This window comes from Bos indicus x Bos taurus, chromosome 15 (genome assembly GCF_003369695.1).
Source record: "Bos indicus x Bos taurus breed Angus x Brahman F1 hybrid chromosome 15, Bos_hybrid_MaternalHap_v2.0, whole genome shotgun sequence".
NCBI lineage: Eukaryota > Metazoa > Chordata > Mammalia > Artiodactyla > Bovidae > Bos > Bos indicus x Bos taurus.
Window position 1 is genome coordinate 56,437,589 of NC_040090.1, and position 20,055 is coordinate 56,457,643.

General features: G+C 39.2%; 1 protein-coding gene across 1 annotated transcript in view; it reads right to left on the reverse strand.

The window, feature by feature from the left end:
• Positions 1–2,545: 2,545 nt before the first annotated feature.
• PAFAH1B2 (platelet activating factor acetylhydrolase 1b catalytic subunit 2) overlaps positions 2,546–20,055 on the reverse strand; it is a 28,750-nt gene continuing 11,240 nt past the window's right edge. The window contains exons 3-6 of the mRNA XM_027563645.1: positions 12,224–12,313; positions 11,191–11,307; positions 9,722–9,844; positions 2,546–5,868 (exon numbers count right to left, since the gene is read on the reverse strand). Coding sequence (XP_027419446.1) covers positions 5,590–5,868; positions 9,722–9,844; positions 11,191–11,307; positions 12,224–12,313 — 609 coding nt within the window. The 3' untranslated portion in view covers positions 2,546–5,589. The remainder of the gene's footprint in view (positions 5,869–9,721; positions 9,845–11,190; positions 11,308–12,223; positions 12,314–20,055) is intronic.

The following is a 20,055-nucleotide window of genomic DNA, read 5'->3' on the forward strand; positions in this document are numbered from 1 at the left end:
CACCCTCTCTCCCACTTCTGGACCACTGAAGAGGTTCAGTGGGGTAGCTGTGACACAATCAACAAAGCCCCAGGCCTCCAGCGGCTCTCATTGCTGTGATTTAAGAGGAACCTGTAAGCTACTCACAAGATAGTGCCTCTGGGGGTGGGTGGAGAGGAGCGTGGTTTGACGAGACCAAGGAGAAAAAAACACCTCAGCTTAGTATCTCCGTATTCATCCCTTTATAGTAAATCATTTCAATATCGTAGCCTCACCGTGGTTAGAAGTGACAAAGTGAATGTTACAAAAAACATAGAAGCTTTTAGTTGCTGAGAAACATCATATTGGCTTATCAGTTCGCTGTAATCATCGCTGGCATGCTTGGTGGTGTTAATCATTGGATACGCCCTTTAGGGCTGAGTGACCCCTGTTCTGGTCACACAGCTCTGAAGAGGTAGTACCTGGGGAGGCGAGGGTGATAAAGAACTGTGTCCACGCCGTCACTCAGCAGCCACCCTGTTAGACCGAGGCCATTCACCCAGTCGGGTGAGGTGGTCCATAGCATACACCCGCACACCAGCTCAACAGTGGACTTAAGGGACGCGGCTGTGCTTCCTGGTCTCACATGAACTCTCATTCTGTATTTTCACCTGCAATTGTGGTCCCCACCCGTATCCCTCAGCATGTGGAAGCTGGCAACTCCTACTGTATTACACAATTTTTTGTGGGGGCCATGCTGGGCAGCATGTGAGATCTTACCTCCCCAACCAGGGATGAACCTGTGCCCTCTCCAATGGAAACACGGTGTCTTAACCACTGGACCACTGGGAAACTCATCATTCTGCCATTTATTATTGGCTGTACTTCCCCTTTATATCCTTTAGAATTTTTTATGAACTTGTTTATTGGCTGTGCCGGGTCTAAGTTGCTGTGAGAGGGCTACTCTCCAGTTGTGCTTCTCATTGTGGTGGCTTCTGTCGTGGAACATGGGCTCCAGGGCACCGGAGCTGCGGCTCTCAGGGACTGCAGCACGGGCTCAGTAGTTGTGGCACACGGCCATAGCTGCCTCAAGGCATGAGAGAGCTTCCTGACCCTGCACTGGCAGGCAGATTCTTAACCACTGGACCACAAGGGAAGGCCTCCTTTAGATTTCTTCAAAAATAGTTATTTATTGGCTGCGCTGGGTCTTCGTTGCCACGCCTGAGTTTTCTCTAGTTTGGGCAAGTGCAGCGTGAGGGCATCACGTCGTGGTTGTTTCTCTTGTTGCGGAGCACAGGCTCTAAGGTTAGTGGGCTTCAGCAGGCACATGGGCTCAGCTGGCTCTCATGCTCTGCAACGTGGGCTCGGTAGTGGAGGGGCACAGGTTTAGCAGCTTTGAGGCATGTGGGATCTTCCTGGACCAGGGATCGAACCAGTGTCCCCTGCATTACAAGGCAGATTCTTAACCACTGGACCACCAGGGACACCTTTCTTTCGATTTTAAATCTTATTTCACTTAACTACTCCAAGTAATATCTTCCTGCCAATCTGAACTTACTGACATGTTCATACAGTAGCCAGGTGGACCACCTTCACGTGGACCACTATAAATGCTTAGCTCCATAAACAATTTAGATCTACTGCTGGTTTTTAAGGTGGGAAATAAGATAGCCAGGGAATGCACTTAAAATAAATTTTAATACTTTTGTGGCCAATGGAGAATGGAATCAAAAAGGAGTATAATTGGTTGCAGAAAGACTGGATGAAGCTGTTGCCTTGCTGCAGGTGAGAAGACTGCCCCCCAGGACTCTCAACTGAAAGGAAACTAGGAATCTGTCTGTCATGAACTGTGAATCAGGATCTAGAGCTAAAAAGATACCCCAGGTTGAATGAGTAATCCAAGGGCAAGGACTTTGAAGTCAGGCAAAGTGGGGTTCAAGGCCCAGCCAAACCACTTAGATGACTCATCTCTGACAGGACAGAAAACTCCCCAGGCCAAACAGTCAAGTGGGAATGCACCCACCTAAAGTGCTTAGGTGGTTAATATATGGGAAATACTATCTTGAATCTTTTCTCCCTAGATGGCACAGAAACTCAGAATAGTCCAATTAATTTGAAACACTTAAGTTTAAGCTGGGGGCAACAATAAAGAAATATGCCAAAGTGTAAACAAGAAAAACTGGTGATTATTAGCGTGAGGAATGGAGAAACCGTGGAAGCTGGGGCAGTTAACGTGAATAAAATTCTAAAGACTGAAATTAGGAAAAAGCATCAAAAGGTCAATTTAATAATTTTTAGAGTTAATTGTTTTTAACTACCAGATAGTACTAACAAATCTGAAACATTTTATTTGACAGTTGTTTCCATTTATCTATTTAAGATTCCTTCTATCTGCTCATCCCACCCCGCTGACCATTCTACACCCCCAAGGAGATCGGTGATGAGGGTCAGCCTGGAACATTCAGTTCCACAGAAAAGAAACAAGATGACTAAAGTATCTAATTAATTGTGATTAGGAAAAAAAAAACCATCCCTTCTTTTGCCACTGGAATTCAAGCTATGATAAAGGAGACAGAAAGACAGTGAGTTCGAGTGAAATGTTTACATTTATATTGAAATATGCACTAAAACAGAATGAGTTCTACTGGTCAATGAAACTTTGCCAAAGCAGAATCACAAAACTTCCGTTGGGGAGGTCCAGTCAGCTAGCAGCAGTGATCCCCAAGCAGGAACACCAAGGAGAAGCCTGGGTGACCCCACCCCCAAAAGCCTCCTTTGAAGAGACCCCAATTCACTTCTCCCACATGCACCCACACAGATTTAGGAGCAAAGCCATGCTCCTCATTTTCATATATCTTTAGTTTCTTTTTTGCTGCAATAAATATAAAATTGGCAATGCTCATACACCACAGCACAGACAATATCTCAGGCTTTAGCATACAGCTGTAAACAGTGACTAGGTTAAACAAATGAAAAAGGAAAAGAAAGTTGAACATTACTTTTAAATGACAACAGAATTCCTAAGAGCAGGATACGAGCTACTCAAGATTTGTTTCGGTGGGTTAAGGTTACTGACACAAAATTCAGCTTTAGACTTGTGTCTGGACTTGAGGTGGTAGCCAGTACACTGCCTGTAGCAGTTTAGAAATGTGTGGGGAACAGAACACGCCCCAGCTCACCTCTGGCAGTACACCTCCAGCCTGCCACACTCAAGACAGGACCGCAGAAACCTTCACAGTGGTGTCACCAGCTGCCATCGAGTGTAGCAGGAATGGGCGGGCAAAGGAATGGGCATGTGCTGGGAGACCAACAGAAAAACACCGCGCTGGCTGCCTGCAAAACTGGCTCCTTAATCACAAGGACAGTTAGGATGTTTCACTTGGACAGTTCATTAAACTTCATATATATATGTGTTTGTGTGGGTATATATATTTTATATATATATATATGAACTCTACAGATTAGGCATTAAGTTCTGTCACTGCAGCAAACTGGGGTGTCAAATGAAAAAAACCAGATCAACACTTTTTGCCTAAAGCAGTGCAAAGAAAGCTGCAAGAAATCCAAGTGGACTCAGTATCTGCACTGTTAATAATGGGGCTGACTTTTATTTCAAAGGCTAGTGGTTCAAATACTATTGCTTGAATAGCTCTGGTAAATATAAAATGTAGTAACATCCAAGGTTTATACACAGAAGCAAAGGAGCTGAAGGCCAGCTGACAAAGGGATATGTGACTCCTAGTCAAGAGAGAAGCTAAAAGCACATGCTGCCGGAGTGACCTAATGGGGTTTGGACCGTACCCCCACCTCTGACAACAGAAAAAGACCTGGAGAGGAAACAGTCTTTTCACACATAAAACTGTGGCTTAATTAATTCTCCTCCCTATAATTATACCTCAGCTAAGAAAAAAAATCTGTCCTGAAAAACTCAAGAGCCTGGGCTACTAAAAATAAAAAGGAAAATTTAATATACTAAACAAGTTTAGTAAACATCACATATATTTTCAGTTGTTAATGAAGACATGATACATTCAAAAGTTGTTTTTTTTAAAGACCAAAACAAAAACAAACAAAAAAAAAAACCCCACAAAATACCTAGAAAAAGCCTTGACGAGAAAAAAAAAAAATCTGCCCAAGTTCTATCCCTTTCAATCAGATGTGGCTCTTAGCACAAACCACAAATCCCCCTCCAACACACAACAGCAATGCCATGAACCTTGCAAGCCAAGTATGAAACATACGCCTTAGTTACTGAACTTGAACGTTAAGCTGAATCTCTGCAGAGCCCATCTGGATGGGTTACTTCAATATCCACCTGGTCCAGTTTAAAGTATTCGTTTGTAGATCCAGTTTGTATATATTCCATTGGTATATTAAATAATAAACCACCTGCTCCTATTATTTTTTAAACGGCAGTTCTTGTAGCTCATCAAACCATTAAGATTACAAAGAGCTCTCTTGAAAGAAATTCACAGATGAAGATATATTAAGGAGAAGTCCTTAAGGTTACACAAACCTATTTTTTTTTTTTTTTTTACTAAAATAGGGGGGGTCAAGTAGAGTGTTTATTCTGAAGAGCAGTTTCACTGTTTCCCCATGAGAAGAGGCCAAATTTTTCTGGACTGATAATTTAAAAACTAAGCCAAGAAAAAAAGCCAGGTCTTATGGAGTTGGAAACAGAGTTCCAATTTTTTCCCCCTAAAAGACGAAAAACTGTTAACAGGTTTTAAGGGAGAAACAAAACATAACCAATCAGAACTCTGAATATGGACAGCACTACACAGACTAGAGCACAGAACACCACACAGGAATGAGTTACACACCAGTAATATCATCATAAGAGTAACTGGCTGGGGACTCACACTTCCAGCAACAGAGCTCCTAGGTTAAAAATGTGTTAAAAGCTTGTAATGTCAACAAGGACCCCCAGAAAAGAGAGGGGATGAGGGGGAATAGAGGAAAGGCTGCATGCATGGGTCTATTACAGACATGATATTCAGCAGCATAAAAATAATACCCTCAACAGAGTCCCCCACATGGGGCCAAACCTATTTTTCACTGCTAAGCATGGGAAGGATTAAGAGTGGAACAAATTCACTAGTGACTATAGCATCTCCCATATATGAATGACAAGCACGTTCAATCTGATGCTATATGTTGCTACAACATTGAGAATATGTATGAGTAAAGCAAAACAAAAAAGACTAAATAATGAACTTTAACAACTGGAAAAACATCTGTTTTAAAGCCAAGTAGGTGTGATTCTAATCATTATTATATATGACATAATCCATACAAAGAAAGGCCAAGCATCTTCATTTTGTTCAGTACTTAGGCTTGATGTTGTCCTAGGAAAAACAGTGATAATTCAATGACCGTGTCACACATATAACTAAAAAGTCCCCTTCTGGTTTCAAATGAATTTAAACAACCATCTTCCTTGGCTAATTTTTTTCCTGTGTAAAACAAACCTTCTATGTACAGGACCAGTTTAAATCCCTCCTCCCCTTCAAACACTAGATAGGAACATTCGACAATGCAAAGTGCCTTAAGAAAGAGAAGGATTCTGTAGTGCCAGTGAGAGAACTGATCTGAGGAGGCTGGGATGCTAGTAACACTGATGGGAGCCAGTCAGGCAATGGTGGTTTGTTTTTCCTCAGGTGTTTCCTCCAACAACTGCATGATCAGTTCATGGAGGGGTTTGCAGATCTTTGCATAGCCACCTCCTGTGAGATGCAGAAAATCAAACATGTCGTGGCAGGAGATGGCACCGTCCGAGTGCACGAAGCCCCCGTCTGTGTCCAGGAGCTGAACGTTGGCGAGCTTCGGCAGGGAGACCTTGAGGAGCTGGTTCACCTTGGCATTCTTTTGCCTCAAGGGGTTGGGCTTCTCACCTCGAGGTAACAAACCCTGGGGAAGAGCAGAGAAGAATATGAGAAGACACACTGTTTTCCTCTACTTACTTGTGATTTCAAATATCCCTGGGACTCTCCATTTAGCATTTTTTATACCTTTGATTTCTGAAACACTGGACTAGGCCCATTTTAATGAAAAGTTCTCTGACTATTCCTGCTTGGTTTCTTCTCAGGTTCCTCTTCCTCCTCCTGTTCCTTAATTGCTGGTATTCCTCAGGGTCTTGTCCTTGGGCCAGTACTCTTCCCATTCTACACACTTTAGCCCAGATCACTTCCACGGCTTCAGAACTCCTACTGAACGTCCAGGTATAGAACCAAACCTGAATGTCTCTCAGGCACTTCTAACTCAACATGTCCAAAAACCATTTATCATCTCCCCGGGACTATATTCCTTCCACCTTCTCTATGGCAACTGTCCTTTCAACATCCCCAAGTCTCTCATCCCATAAACCTTGTCTATTTATTGTTAAATCACTCAGCTTTTACATCCTAAATATTTTTCTAATCCATTCTTTTCTGATTATAAACAACATTGTTATCTATCACTACTCATCTCAATTAATGTAAAAATCTCCTGACTGACCATCCTCCCTTCAGTAGTATCTTCCCTTCAATTTATTCTCCAAACAGTCCACCATATAGCTAGAATATCTGGCTCAAACACACATCTATTCCTCAATGCCACCTGACACCTCACTACCACACATGAGAAACGGAGCTGGAACAAGTGCTGTCTTGATGAATCAGAGCCACGTACTACCTGGTAGTACGAAGAGAGATGTGGCAGGTACAAGATGAGTTTGGAATATCCTGAATGACAGAAAGTAAAGAAGTATCCCCCCCCAAAATGATGGGGCACAGTCACAAGCATTCAGCAGCCAGGTAAAAGGGACTTCCAAATGGCCAAATCCAAGATAATTTGAGGTGTGCTCTAAGTATAAAACACGTACCAAATTTCAAATGTATAGTATTCTCCCACCAAAATACATACATGAGGGAACTCTGCTCAATGTTATGTGGCAGCCGGGATGGAAGGAGAGTTTGGGGGAGAGTGGATACAAGGCTATGTGTGGCTGAGTTTCTTTGGTGTTCACTGAAACTATCATACCATTGTTAATCGGCTATACTGCAAGACCAACAAAAAGTTCAAAACAATAAACAAAACAGAGATGTATCCTAAATATGTTTTTAACTTACTTGTTAATGATCTAATGTATTTTTCAGCTAAATCAGGTGTCTGTCCTTCTCCTATAGTAAATAAAAGCTGGCTCTTATATGCCAAGAGAAGGTTTTATCATCTCAAACTAGAAATGGCTTTACAGATAACTGACCCTATCATAAGACTGTCAGAAACCCCCAACCAACACCACTGCAGCTCAGGATGTCACGACAGCAAGTTGCTGTTATTCAGGCAAAAATGCTGCCACCTGTTTCTCCTACTGGGTTTGGTAAGAGGTCTTATTTCATAAAAATGGGTTTTCTGTAGGCATTCTACCAAAAGAACAAGAAAAGTTTTATGCCCAAAGGAAGTACTTATTCATGTCTACTTTATATTATTTCAGCAAAACATTGGGCTTTTATTTTCAATTTGCTGTGTGACTGTACAGTTCCAAAAAGAGCTACAGAACTATGAATATGGTACACCAACATTTCCTTCTATCCCTGTTAAGTGCAAATGAGGTCAACCCTAAATCCTAGTTTATATGACAGTTAAAAAGTGCAAGGTTTTGCATCTAACAGTTAACAAAGAAAAGCAGCCCTCACTGTTGGCACATCAAAGCTTGGCTGAGATATAATGAACGACTAGGAAAGATGGTCAGCCACCAACAAACAAATATGCTGTTCTGACTTTCAGAGAATGTCACAGCAGTTAAAGCCATAAAAATGTTAAGCTGCAAAAGCAAAGCGCCACGCCTACTGGGACTGTCAAGCAAGGATGAGAAAAGTATTGTATGTTTTGCCGAACATTTTCCTTAATAAATACGTATCAAGGGTACGCCATGTGATCTGTGGTTTTTCTCTGTAGTAAGTGGTAATTGCTAATGTTACAGGAGACAAAAAATTACAATCCTAATTTCTTTACCATGTAACAACGATTTTAAATTCATTTCCTTTTCTAATTTGCATATTCACTTTCAAGCAATTCCAAATATAATATACATTGTTTAGGATTCAGACCTTTCGATTAAATAATACTGTAAATTTTGTTTGCACACAGACTTTGTAATTGTCACATGATTAGTGCTATTACATTCAATGACGTGTAATCATTCTCCCATGGGGTTGATTATTTAGGTTACTTCCAATGTTTTAGTATTATAGATAACACCACTGTATATCAAACTCAAAAGCCTGGCTGAAACAAAGAATATTTACGGAGGATTTATTTAGCAACACTCAGGCAACAAGTATGTCCTAAGCAAGTACAATGTACCAGCCACTGTACTTCAGAGATGGGACTCTTAACCATAATGTAATCCTTTCTGGAATAAGGCAGGATCTAAACAAGTAAGTTAATTAAATACCATGTAATAAAAAAAAACAAGACCTGGCTCCCCAGAACTCTGCTATAATATCCAAACTCCTAACATGGGAACTGTGGCCTCTTTCTCCGAACTACCCCAGACCTGAACTTTATTCCAGGATAACCTTCAATTCTTCTAGTACCCTCCTTCACTCACCCAACAAACACATATATGAAGAAGTCTGTGATCATTTCCTTCCTTTCTTCCTCCCTCTTTCTCCTCTCTTTCTTCTCTGTAATACTTTCTCTTCTTTCATTTCTCCATTTATCTGGAGACCAATGAATTTTTTAAAACTAAACTCAGATGTCAACTTTTACGTATTTATCCTGCCATGTCCATCTACCAGCTCCCTGGAGGGACTACGTCTTACTCATCTCTACATGCTCAGGACCTAGAAGAGTGCCTCGTACATAGTGATTCTCACACTTTTTTTGAACAAATGACTACCTTAATAACACTTATCTCATTAAAACACTGAATATATACGAGATTTCTCAAAAACATGTTTTTAGCTGGCTAAGAATGCCTACAGGTAAACTTTAACACTGAAATAAACAGCTGTTTACCCCTGAGATAATAAAGACAATGCTTTTAATTGTACGGAGGGTAACATTTCCTCATGGGGTAAGGTTATGAAGTACCTATTTTCTTCCTGATGGAATCTCTGATAAAGAATTCAGAGATCCTGATAAATACACCACCTTTACTATATTAACAATGGAATAAAACAACAGATCTAGGCTAATCTAAACCCAGGTCTAATGAAAAGAGCATTCAGGGGACTTCCCTAGTGGTCCAGTGGCTAAGACTCCACGCTCCTGATGCAGGGGTCCTGGGTTTGATCCCTGGTGAGGAAATTAGATCCCACATGCTTGCAACTTACCAGAAAAAAAGATCCCTCATGCTACAACAAAAATTGAAGATTCTAAATGCCTTAATTAAGATTCCGTGCAATCAAATAAACAAACTAATAAAAAAAGAGAACTCAGGACTAGAAAAAATGTCATGTGCATTTAAAAAATTATCAGAAGATCAGAAAACTTAAAGTTAAGGGAAGAAAAAAACGAAGTCTACCTTAGGCAATAAAGAGAACTTATAATTCTAAATAAGGATGAGCAGAAAAAAGATAATCCCCACAGCTGATTCTAGGAAATGATGAGACCCATAAGACAATGGCACATATCAGACAAGAGCTTCTCAGGAGCATCATAAGCTGCTTCCAACCTAAAGATTCTCTATATTCATGAGTGATCCCATTTCTAAAAAGACACCTCACCTTTACTTTAAGATACTGAGGTCTCCACCCACCCAAAGACCACATACCAATACAATGATTTTGGCCTGTGGCTGCCTTGTGTTGATAAGCTGTACGATGGCCTCGATTCCACCTGCTACTTCCTCTGCTGTATTTTCATGGTTGTTTGTTCCTACCCAGACAACGATGACCTGTAATTGAGGGAAGGAAGAAAAGACACTCAGGAATAAAGGAATGTCCACTAGTTAGTTGAAAATCTTATTTCAAAAATCAAAAAAGGAAAGATGAACTTCTCAAATGGTTAACTTCAACAGGGCAGGCCATCTTAAAACAGTAATATAGGGCTCATATATATTAATATCAGGATAAATTCCAAACAAAGCAATACTTAAGTGGTAAAGTTGTGCTAGGAAGAGACAGGAAAACTTCTTTATCATTGTGGAATTGGTAGTTAATCTCTTAAAATCCAGAAACTATACCAAAAAAAAAAAAAACAAACCCCATTTAATTGGACTCTAGTAGATGTAACCTTCTAGAAAAAATAAAAATAAAAGTACCCAAGGGAGGGTAGTGGGTATAAATACACAGTTCTACTTAAGGTAAAGTCAGTGGCATGGAGGCTGGTTATAGTTTTCTGAAGTTTTTCTGCTTTAACAAAAATTTTTACATGGTGACTATCATCTATAGACATACATCTTACCATGTAACCCAACGAAGTAATTTCCACCTAGCACAAAAAGAATATGCATGAGTTTTTCTATTAGGCAAAAATAAAACACTTTCTACTACGGCAACTGTTATCAGTGCCTCAGTTTTGTTCTCTTTTCGTTGTCTGGGGTTGGAAAAACTTATATGCAGCATGCCAACTCAGGACACTGATAATTTGATAAGGCACTGGGTACATGTTTGTGCTGAACATTTGTTCACATCTGCTTCAAATTTCCTTTAGAAGAACTTGCAGGCCGTGAATACCAATCTGTTTGTGTGTTAAGTGAATCCAAAATTACTTCCTCAAGTGAATCATAGCCCTGCTCCAATGGCCCACCTCTGAGGACTTTCCTCCCCTTACTGCCTCGGGACCATAGAATAGCAAACCTCATTAGCATCAAATCTCTTCCAACAGCAGACGAAGATAATTGTAACAATTTCAAGTATGAGCCACACAAGCAATACACTGATCCGTAATTAAGCATGTATTTGGAATGTTCTTAAACAATGATAAAATCATCTATCTTAAAAAGGCATGAAGCCAAGAACAACAATGAAATAATGGTTTAAAGAAGCAACTGAAAAAAAAATTTTAAACACTTTTTTTTACTTATTTGGCTGAGCCAGGTCTTAGTTGTGGCATGTGGGATCTAGTTCCTTGACTATCAAACTCATGCCCCCTGCATTGGGAGCATGAAATCTTAGCCACTGGACCACCAGGGAAGTCCCAGAAGAAATTTTTCTTAAAAACTACCAGTTTCTGACAATTTAACTCTCTGCAAAAGACTTAAGATTAAGGTTTTTTTTTTTTAAAAAAGCTTCATTTCACCTTAGGTTTAATATTCTCCAGTTCTCCATTCTTTAGTCTCCATAAAACATGTCTTGTTGTATCTCCCCCAATTCCAAAATTCAGTGCATGAAGTGGAGAAAAAAGCTCTCGCCATATCTAAAAAGAGAAAAATTCATTTATTTAAGCTAAAATTATTGGGAAATAAAATCCCTCAACTGCAATGTATTGTGAGGCATTTGAAACAACAGCTTCCTTTTTCTGTATTCAAATATTAACACCCCAAGTGGTATGCTCCCAACTGCCGAAAGCGCTTTGGAACTCAGCTCTCAGTGCAGCATTAGGCCTCAGCTCAGGACTTGAGTCACAACGCAGAGGTTGTGCACTTAATAGGTACCAACATTTATAATTAAGCAGTCAACTCAATATATTCATCTTTCCCTTTATTAAATCACTTAAAAGAAATGAGGGGAAGTAGAAACATGAGATGAAAAAACTTAAGAGTGCTTAATTGGAGAAGGAAATGGCAACCCACTCCAGTGTTCTTGCCTGGAGAATCCCAGGGACGGGGAGCCTGGTGGGCTGCCATCTATGGGGTCGCACAGAGTCGGACACGACTGAAGCAACTTAGCAGCAGCAGCAAGAGTGCTAAACACAAAAAGAAACCTATCTTTTCTTTTAAATTTCCCTTGGGAGAATGCCTAAAGAGATTCAAAAGTTCACCCCAAAAATACATAACATTTTAAAATGGTAAAACACAAATAGTAAGAATTGAGAATCACAGCTAGGACAAAAATGGGCAAATACAAGCAAAGAAATAGTAAAATGCAAGTAAGAACTGAAAGTCATGACTAGGACAAATATAATGTGAGGCTTCTTGGAAGCCAATGGAAAAAGGGGAGTGTACTAATAAAAATGCTACATTTTCTGTCTTGTGCTTGATGGCACCAAGAATCCCATCAAGTAGGTCTGATTTCCCTTCTAACTCTGAATTAGAGCAGAATGGATGAAAGTCTGTTATTGACGGATGTGTTGACATTAGCAGCCCAGGACCACCCGCGCCCCTTCACTTTACCTCATACTGCTGCATCAACTGTACCATGGAGTCCCCCACGAACAGGACATCCGGCTCTTTGTCTTTGCAGTCCAGGACAAATCTGTTGTGCTGGTGTGAAGAAGAAAGAACAATCAGAAGCTGGCATTTCTTTCCCTGTGAGACTTCTTGGCTTAGAACAGTTGTCCAACCAGTTACTCTGTTATTAAACATTCTCTTTGGTCTGTCCCTAAAGCTGATTCCTCTCAACTGCAATTAACTGTTGGGTCCTACCAAACTGATCATTCTCATGTGCTCGAGAAAACTGGAACGCTGCAGAAACCGGAACAGAAAAATGCATTCTCACACACACACACACGCACATATATATATTTAAATAAAGCTTATCTTTTCCTCCAACTCTTATGAAGAACACTTAGACATATGAAAAGCTGAAGTAATACAATGACTACCTGTACACACTCCACCTACATTCAACATTTTCCCATATTTGCTTTATCTGTGTGTTTGGTGAATCATCTGAGGGTAAGCTGCCACACTCTGTTTCTTCACCTTTAAATATTCCAAATGCAAGGACTTCCCTGGTGGTCCAGTGGCTAAGAATCTGTGCTCCCAATGCAGGGGGTCCAGGTTCGATTTCTGTTCATGGAACTAGATTCCACAGGCTGCAACTAAGAGCTCACACGCCACAATGAAGGCTGAAGAACCCACACGCCGCAACCAAGACCTGGCGCAGCTAGACACATCAAAAAAAAAAAAATTTCACAAGCATCTCCTAAGCATAAGGGCAGTCTACTGTAAAGCCATAGAACTATTATCAATACATCTAAGAAAATGAACAATAATCCCACAACTAATATTCAATCTTTACAATGGTTCTAAGAATTGAATAAAGTATTTTATATTATCTATTTTTAAAACTAGGATCCAATCAAAAGGCATGCATTTTATTTGAATGATTTTAGTATGGTCTTTGAAAATGTCTGCTAACCTCTCAATGTGAGATGTTGGCAAACTAAGAATCAGGCTTTTCCAGTCTAATCCAAGTTTCTAGGCTGGGGTGACCTAGCCCAGGCATGCTTCTCTCTGCTCTTAAGGTAAAAAGATTTTATTCATTGATGTTAAACCAGAAGACACAGTTTAAGTTTTTATATTCATCCCCAAAACAAATTAACACAATGCTTTAGCAGGTCTCTAACCCAGTTCTATAGAAAGGTCCAAATGCAGTTTCTTCTTAAACGCTACATTCAATTATGCTTCCCCTAAGGTGGAGATGCTACTTAAGTGTTTCTGCTGGTAATACAAGTGGAGATGACACTGTGCTGAAACTGAGATATTCCACTGAGACTGGTGAAAATACAAAAACATTTCTGGAAATAATTTGACAATTAAGACATCTCTTCTTAATTTGACAGGATTTGGGATAGCTTTTTCTTTTTTCTTGTGTAAACAATTTTTTTTTTGCATATATGTTGCCAAAGCAAGCACTTTAGAGTGTTTTTTTTTTTTTGGCTGCGCAGTGCGGTGGGATCTTAGATCCCCAACCAGGGTTCAATCATTTTTAAAAAATTACTATTATTTCAACAGTGTTTTTAAACTTAAGGGATAAGATGAGCAAGAATAAAACTTTAATTTCACTGAGTAGTGCTCTTTCACATCATGTCATCTCTCTGTGGGTACTCAGGTATCAACTACTTCTCAATACCAACAAAAACAGCTCACTTTTAAAGAACATCATGGAATTTAAGCTCTGCTGTTCTAATGGTTTCAGTCCTTTACATTTTCTTTTTAAATAGTTGCAATGAGCTTCGAAAAACAGAAAAGATCAAAGCAAAATACCTATAGCCCTACCATCTTAACCAGTACCTATTAATGTTTTGGGGTACCTTTTCTCATCATTTTTTCACACATTCCCCATTCCTCCCCCGCCTTAAAATAGTTGAAATATATGCACATCTCCTTCCGGCAACACAGCTTTGGGGGCAGAAAAACCTATGTGCCAATTCCAGCTTAACTACTTTCGGATCAGCGACCTTAAGCAGGTACATAACCCAAGGCTTCCACATCTTCTGACAATTCTGTTTGAGTTGTAAAAATGAGAGTTCCATAAAAGAGACCCAGCTTTTTGCTAGCACCCAATAGGCACTCAATAAATAGGGCCATTATAATTACATATAATATTATATTAAAAACATTTTTCTATGTGGCTACATGATTTCCATAATCATAATTTTAAAAAAATTTTATCACATAAATTAAAAAGAATATTCATTTACTTATTTGGCCAGGCCACACAGTTTGTGGGACTTTAGTTACTGATCAGGGATTGAATCCAGGGCCTTTGCAGTGAGAGCATGGAGTCCTAACCACTGAACTGCCAGGGAATCCCCTATAACCATACTTTCTAACACTACTTAATATCCTACTGATGCATCCAGTGAGACGTACATTTGTTTAGCTCTTTTCCTAGTGAAAATTTGCCAGGAACCTCCTATTGACTGAGATGAAGAAATTTACTTTTTTTTTTTTTTTTTTTACATGTTGGTAGGTTTTTAGGTCAAAGATTAACACTTTTATGGGTCTTAGAGATATTTCCAAATTCTTAACAAAATGGCTATTGGCTGTATCTATACTGACTCCAGCGTGTGTGTATAAGAACTCATTTTACCATAGTCACACCTGTGCTGCTAAGTCGCTTCAGTTGTGTCCGACTCTGTGCGACCCCACAGACAGCAGTCCAACAGGCTCCCCCGTCCCTGGGATTCTCCAGGCAAGAACACTGGAGTGGGTTGCCATTTCCTTCTCCAATGCAGGAAAATGAAAAGTGAAAGTGAAGTTGCTCAGTCGTGTCCGACTCTTAGCGGCCTCATGGACCGCAGCCCACCAGGCTCCTCCGTCCATGGGCTTTTCCAGGCAAGAGTACTGGAGTGGGGTGCTATCGCCTTCTCCAATAGTCACACCTGTACTGGTCATTAATATTTCCCTCTCCCTCCTTCTTCTTCTCCTCATTGTTTTAATCTGTACCTTTTGGAAACAAAAAGTTAAACAGTTCTTGTCATGCTCATTGAGATATTTATCTAGTATATCTGAGGATATTTTTACTGATGATACAACAAAAACATCAGTGTGTCATCTGTAATATTTATTGCAAATACTTCTGTCTGCTGCTAAACCTTTTTTAGCTGGTTACTGTTTTGATATGATTTGCTATTAAATTTGTCTACAGTCAAGTCTTTTAGTATCACCCTGAAAAAAAATTTTTACTATGGAAAATGTCAAGCATACAGGAAAGCAGGACAATACAATGGATCTGCATATATCCATCACCAGTTACAGCAATCATCTAACTATGGGCATTATTAATTCAACATTTCAGCAACTACTGCCCCATCTCATTCTCAAGTTACTTTGAAGCAAACCAAGGATGGAGCACTTCATGTATAAAAATTTCAATATGTAACTCTTAAAAGATTTAAAAAATTCACTACCAAAATACCAGTTCTACTCTTCTAAAATTAATAGCAACTCTTTAATATCAACAAACAACTAGTGTTCAAACTCAATGTTACAAAATTTTATGTTTTTTAAAATCAGGATCCAGACAATTTGTCTCTTAAAATCCCTTTAGAATGGGAGAAAATAATAGCAAATGAAGCAACTGACAAACAACTCTCAAAAATATACAAGCAACTCCTGCAGCTCAATTCCAGAAAAATAAACAACCCAATCAAAAAATGGGCCAAAGAACTAAACAGACATTTCTCCAAAGAAGACATACAGATGGGTAACAAACACATGAAAAGATGCTCAACATCACTCATTATCAGAGAAATGCAAATCAATACCACTATGAGGTACCATTTCACGCCAGTCAGAATGGCTGCGATCCCAAAGTCTACAAGCAATAAATGCTGGAGAGGGTGTGGAGAAAAGGGAACCCGCTTACACCGTTGGTGGGAATGCAAACTAGTACAGCCACTATGGAGAACAGTGTGGAGATTCCTTAAAAAACTGGATAGAACTGCCTTATGACCCAGCAATCCCACTGCTGGGCATACACACCGAGGAAACCAGAATTGAAAGAGACACGTGTACCCCAATGTTCATCGCAGCACTGTTTATAATAGCCAGGACATGGAAGCAACCTAGATGTCCATCAGCAGATGAATGGATAAGAAAACTGTGGTACATATACACAATGGAGTATTACTCAGCCATTAGAAAGAATACATTTGAATCAGTTCTAATGAGCAGATGAAACTGGAGCCTATTATACAGAGTGAAGTAAGACAGAAAGAAAAACACCAATACAGTATACTAACACATATACATGGAATTTAGAAAGATGGTAACGATAACCCTGTATGTGAAACAGCAAAAGAGACACAGACGTATAGAACAGTCTTTTGGACTCTGTGGGAGAGGGAGAAGGTGGGATGATTTGGGAGAATGGCATTGAAACATGTATAATATCATATAAGAAATGAATCGCCAGTCCGGGTTCAATGCAGGATACAGGATGCTTGGGGCTGGTGCACTGGGATGACCCAGAGGGATGGTACAGGGAGGGAAGCGGGTTCAGGATGGGGAACACATGTACACCCATGGCGGATTCATGCTGATGTATGGCAAAACCAATACAATATTGTAATTAGCCTCCAATTAAAATAAATAAATTTAAATTAAAAAAAAAATCCCTTTTAATGTACAGGTTCCATCTTCCTCAGTCACCACCTTCCAAACTTATTTTTTAAGGACTATGACTGTCTGACCTACAGAATCTTAGGTCATAGTCTAATCTCCACAGTCTGGACTCTGTTGACTGCATTCCTGTGGTGCTGGAGGACATGTTCGTTGGTTCCAGCTACTTCTTGATATGTGGTACTTAAGTCTAGATTAGGGCTGGATAGTTTGGCAACACTCCATGAGTATCACTTTAATACTTGTTTTAATCATGATTGTTTTTTTAATGTTTTGTTTTGAAATAATTTTAGATCTACAGAAGATTTGCAACCATTGTACAGTATTTGTACATATGCATGGTACATCCGTCAAACATAAGACATTTACATTAGGGAATACTAGCAACCAAAATAAACTGCACTCACATCTCACTAATTTTTCCACTAATGCCCATTTCCAGAGTCAATGTGGGATATTACGCTGTATTTAATCTCATATCTCTTTTAGTCTGTTCCAACATGGGACAGTCTCTTGATTTTTCCTTTCATAACTTCAACACATTCAGCTGTGCTCGGGTGTTCTGCAGATGGTCCTTCAACTTGGGTCTGATGTCTTCCCATGAACAGACTGAGGTTATGGATTTTGGGGGAATACGATGACAGAGGTAATGTGCCCCTCTTTATCATATCAGTGGGTACATGATACCAACATGACCTACTACTGGTGATGTTAACACTGATCACTTAGGTAAGGTGGTGTTTGCCAGTTTTCTCCACTACCAAGTCACTATTTTCTGTTCCACACTCTGTTAGAAGCAAAACACTAAATTCAGCACCAGATCCTAGAGGGAAGGGTATCAAAAAATGTGCAGTCATATGTTAAAGCTACCAAAGTAATTTACAAGGAGATACTAAGCAAATATATTGTTTCTCCTTAAAGCTGTGTTCACTAATGTTAGTATTCCTCAATGGATCTTGCCTACAGTACTGCAGTGTCCTATCCATGGTTTTCTTTTTCCTCCTTCCTTCTATATTTATTCATTCTGTAAAGAAGATTTTGCCCTCCTCTCCTATTTATTCATCCATTCATTTATTTACAGGGAATGGATTAATGAATACTTATTCTTAGTTATAAACCAATATTATCAATTATCATTTTGCTCAAACTGTTTAGCACTGCACTTTGGGCGCTCTTTAAGGTCTGCTCCAGGTGGTCAAAGCTAATGTCATCAATGAGAGAAACCAATACGGTGTGTCTTCCACCAATACGGTGTGTCTTCCACCAATACGGTGTGTGTTCCATGTGCTGCACGGGGACCCATGACTTCAGTGCTATTTCTACTGGCCACCTTTTTTTTTTTTCTTCCCCCTTCCCTTTTCTTTCTTGAGCAGTTCCTTGTTTTCTTTCACTGTAAGATGTTCCAGGCCCATCTTTTTATTTTCTTTGCTTTGGCTATAAAATCAACAATTTCTCCAAAGAGCCCTGGTTCCTTTCGCTGGAGAACTGTATCTAAAAGCCAAGATCTAGGTGCACAATATATTTTAATACAAATTAGTCCTTCCATATTATACAAGCTTTTTTAAAAAAATTAAAGTCATGTTCTTCTTTCATTTGACTATCTTTTTTCCCAGTCAGTGCTAATTATTTAACGTCTGCTAAATTTATGCCAGCTACACACACACACACACAAATAAATCTAGCTTTATTACTACTTTTCAGTAAACTTATAAATGACCTAAGTGCCCATCAATGAGAAAATGAATAACCCACTGCGGTATTTTCACATAAAGCAACAAAATACTAAAGAGGAAAAAAAAAGAATCAACTATAGCTATACTTTTAACCTGTATGATATACTGCAGAAAAAACACATTCAGAAAGATGCTGAAAAATAAGTAGGAAGATACTATTTACATAGTTTAAAAACACGCAAAAATACTAAATACACTGTTTAGAGATTATATATGTAGTATTTAAATATGTGAAAAAAATTTAGGATACTGGGGAGGTAAGAAAGAGAAAGAAATGTGATCAATGAGGCATATATGGGGAACACAATTCTTTCAGCAATGCTGTATTTTTTTAGAGTGAGAAGCAAACACACAGATGCTCAAAATATTTCATAATATGTATGTATTTATTTGGCTAAAATGGGTCTTAGTTGCAGCATGTGGGATCTAGTTCCCTGACCAGGGATCAAACCTAAGCCCCGTGCTTTGGGAGCGCAAAGTCTTAACTACTGGACCACCAGGGAAGTCCCCATAATACTTTCTGAAAGATATAAACAAATGAGAAAGATTAAGAAAGAATAACCAAGTAACTGATCCATAGGGGAACACTCAAAATAAAAAACTACCACTCAAAATATAATAGCTAAAGGCTGATTTTTAAGCCCAAGAAGACAAAAATAGAAAGAGAATACAACTATGAAGAGTACAAAAATAATCATGAAATACTTAAACAGTAAACTTTGGAGACTTCAAATCATATAGAACTTGTTAGTTCAAGAGGTAGTACGGTTCAAAATAGATAAAGGGTAAATATATTTAAGTGATAACACTTTATTAGAAGCAAGCTACAAATACTGATTTAAAAAAAGGGTGCTAAAAAAACCCAGTGGGCAAAAAAAAGGGGGGAAAAAAAAAACCCCAAAAACAAAATAATAGGACATATTAAGAAGGCAACGGCACCAGAGACTGAAGGGATTCCCACTTGCTAAACCTGGGACAACCTGACTTTCAAAATTACAGTGGATTATAACCCACTTGAATAAAGGAAGAACCTGCAAATCTATATTACAACAAATTAGGACTGGTTTAGGGCAACACTATCTTAACTAAGTGATCGAAGTTAGTATCACCAATGAGACAAACCAACGTCAAAATGCCTTCTATGTGATGCACGGAAGACATTACTTCCCTGATATTCCTGCCAAAAATGTATAATCCGAACCCTGATTACGAGAAAAGACGACAAACTCAAACTGAGGGACACACCACAAAATAAACAGCCTATACAAATGGTCAAGTCATAAAAAACAAAGGCTAAGAAACGTTTCTGATTAAAGGAGAATAAAGAGATATATGACAAGCAAACACAATGTGTGATCCAAGACTGGGAAGAAAACTGATAGCAACAACAGACAACTGAAGAAACCTGAATGTGGTCTT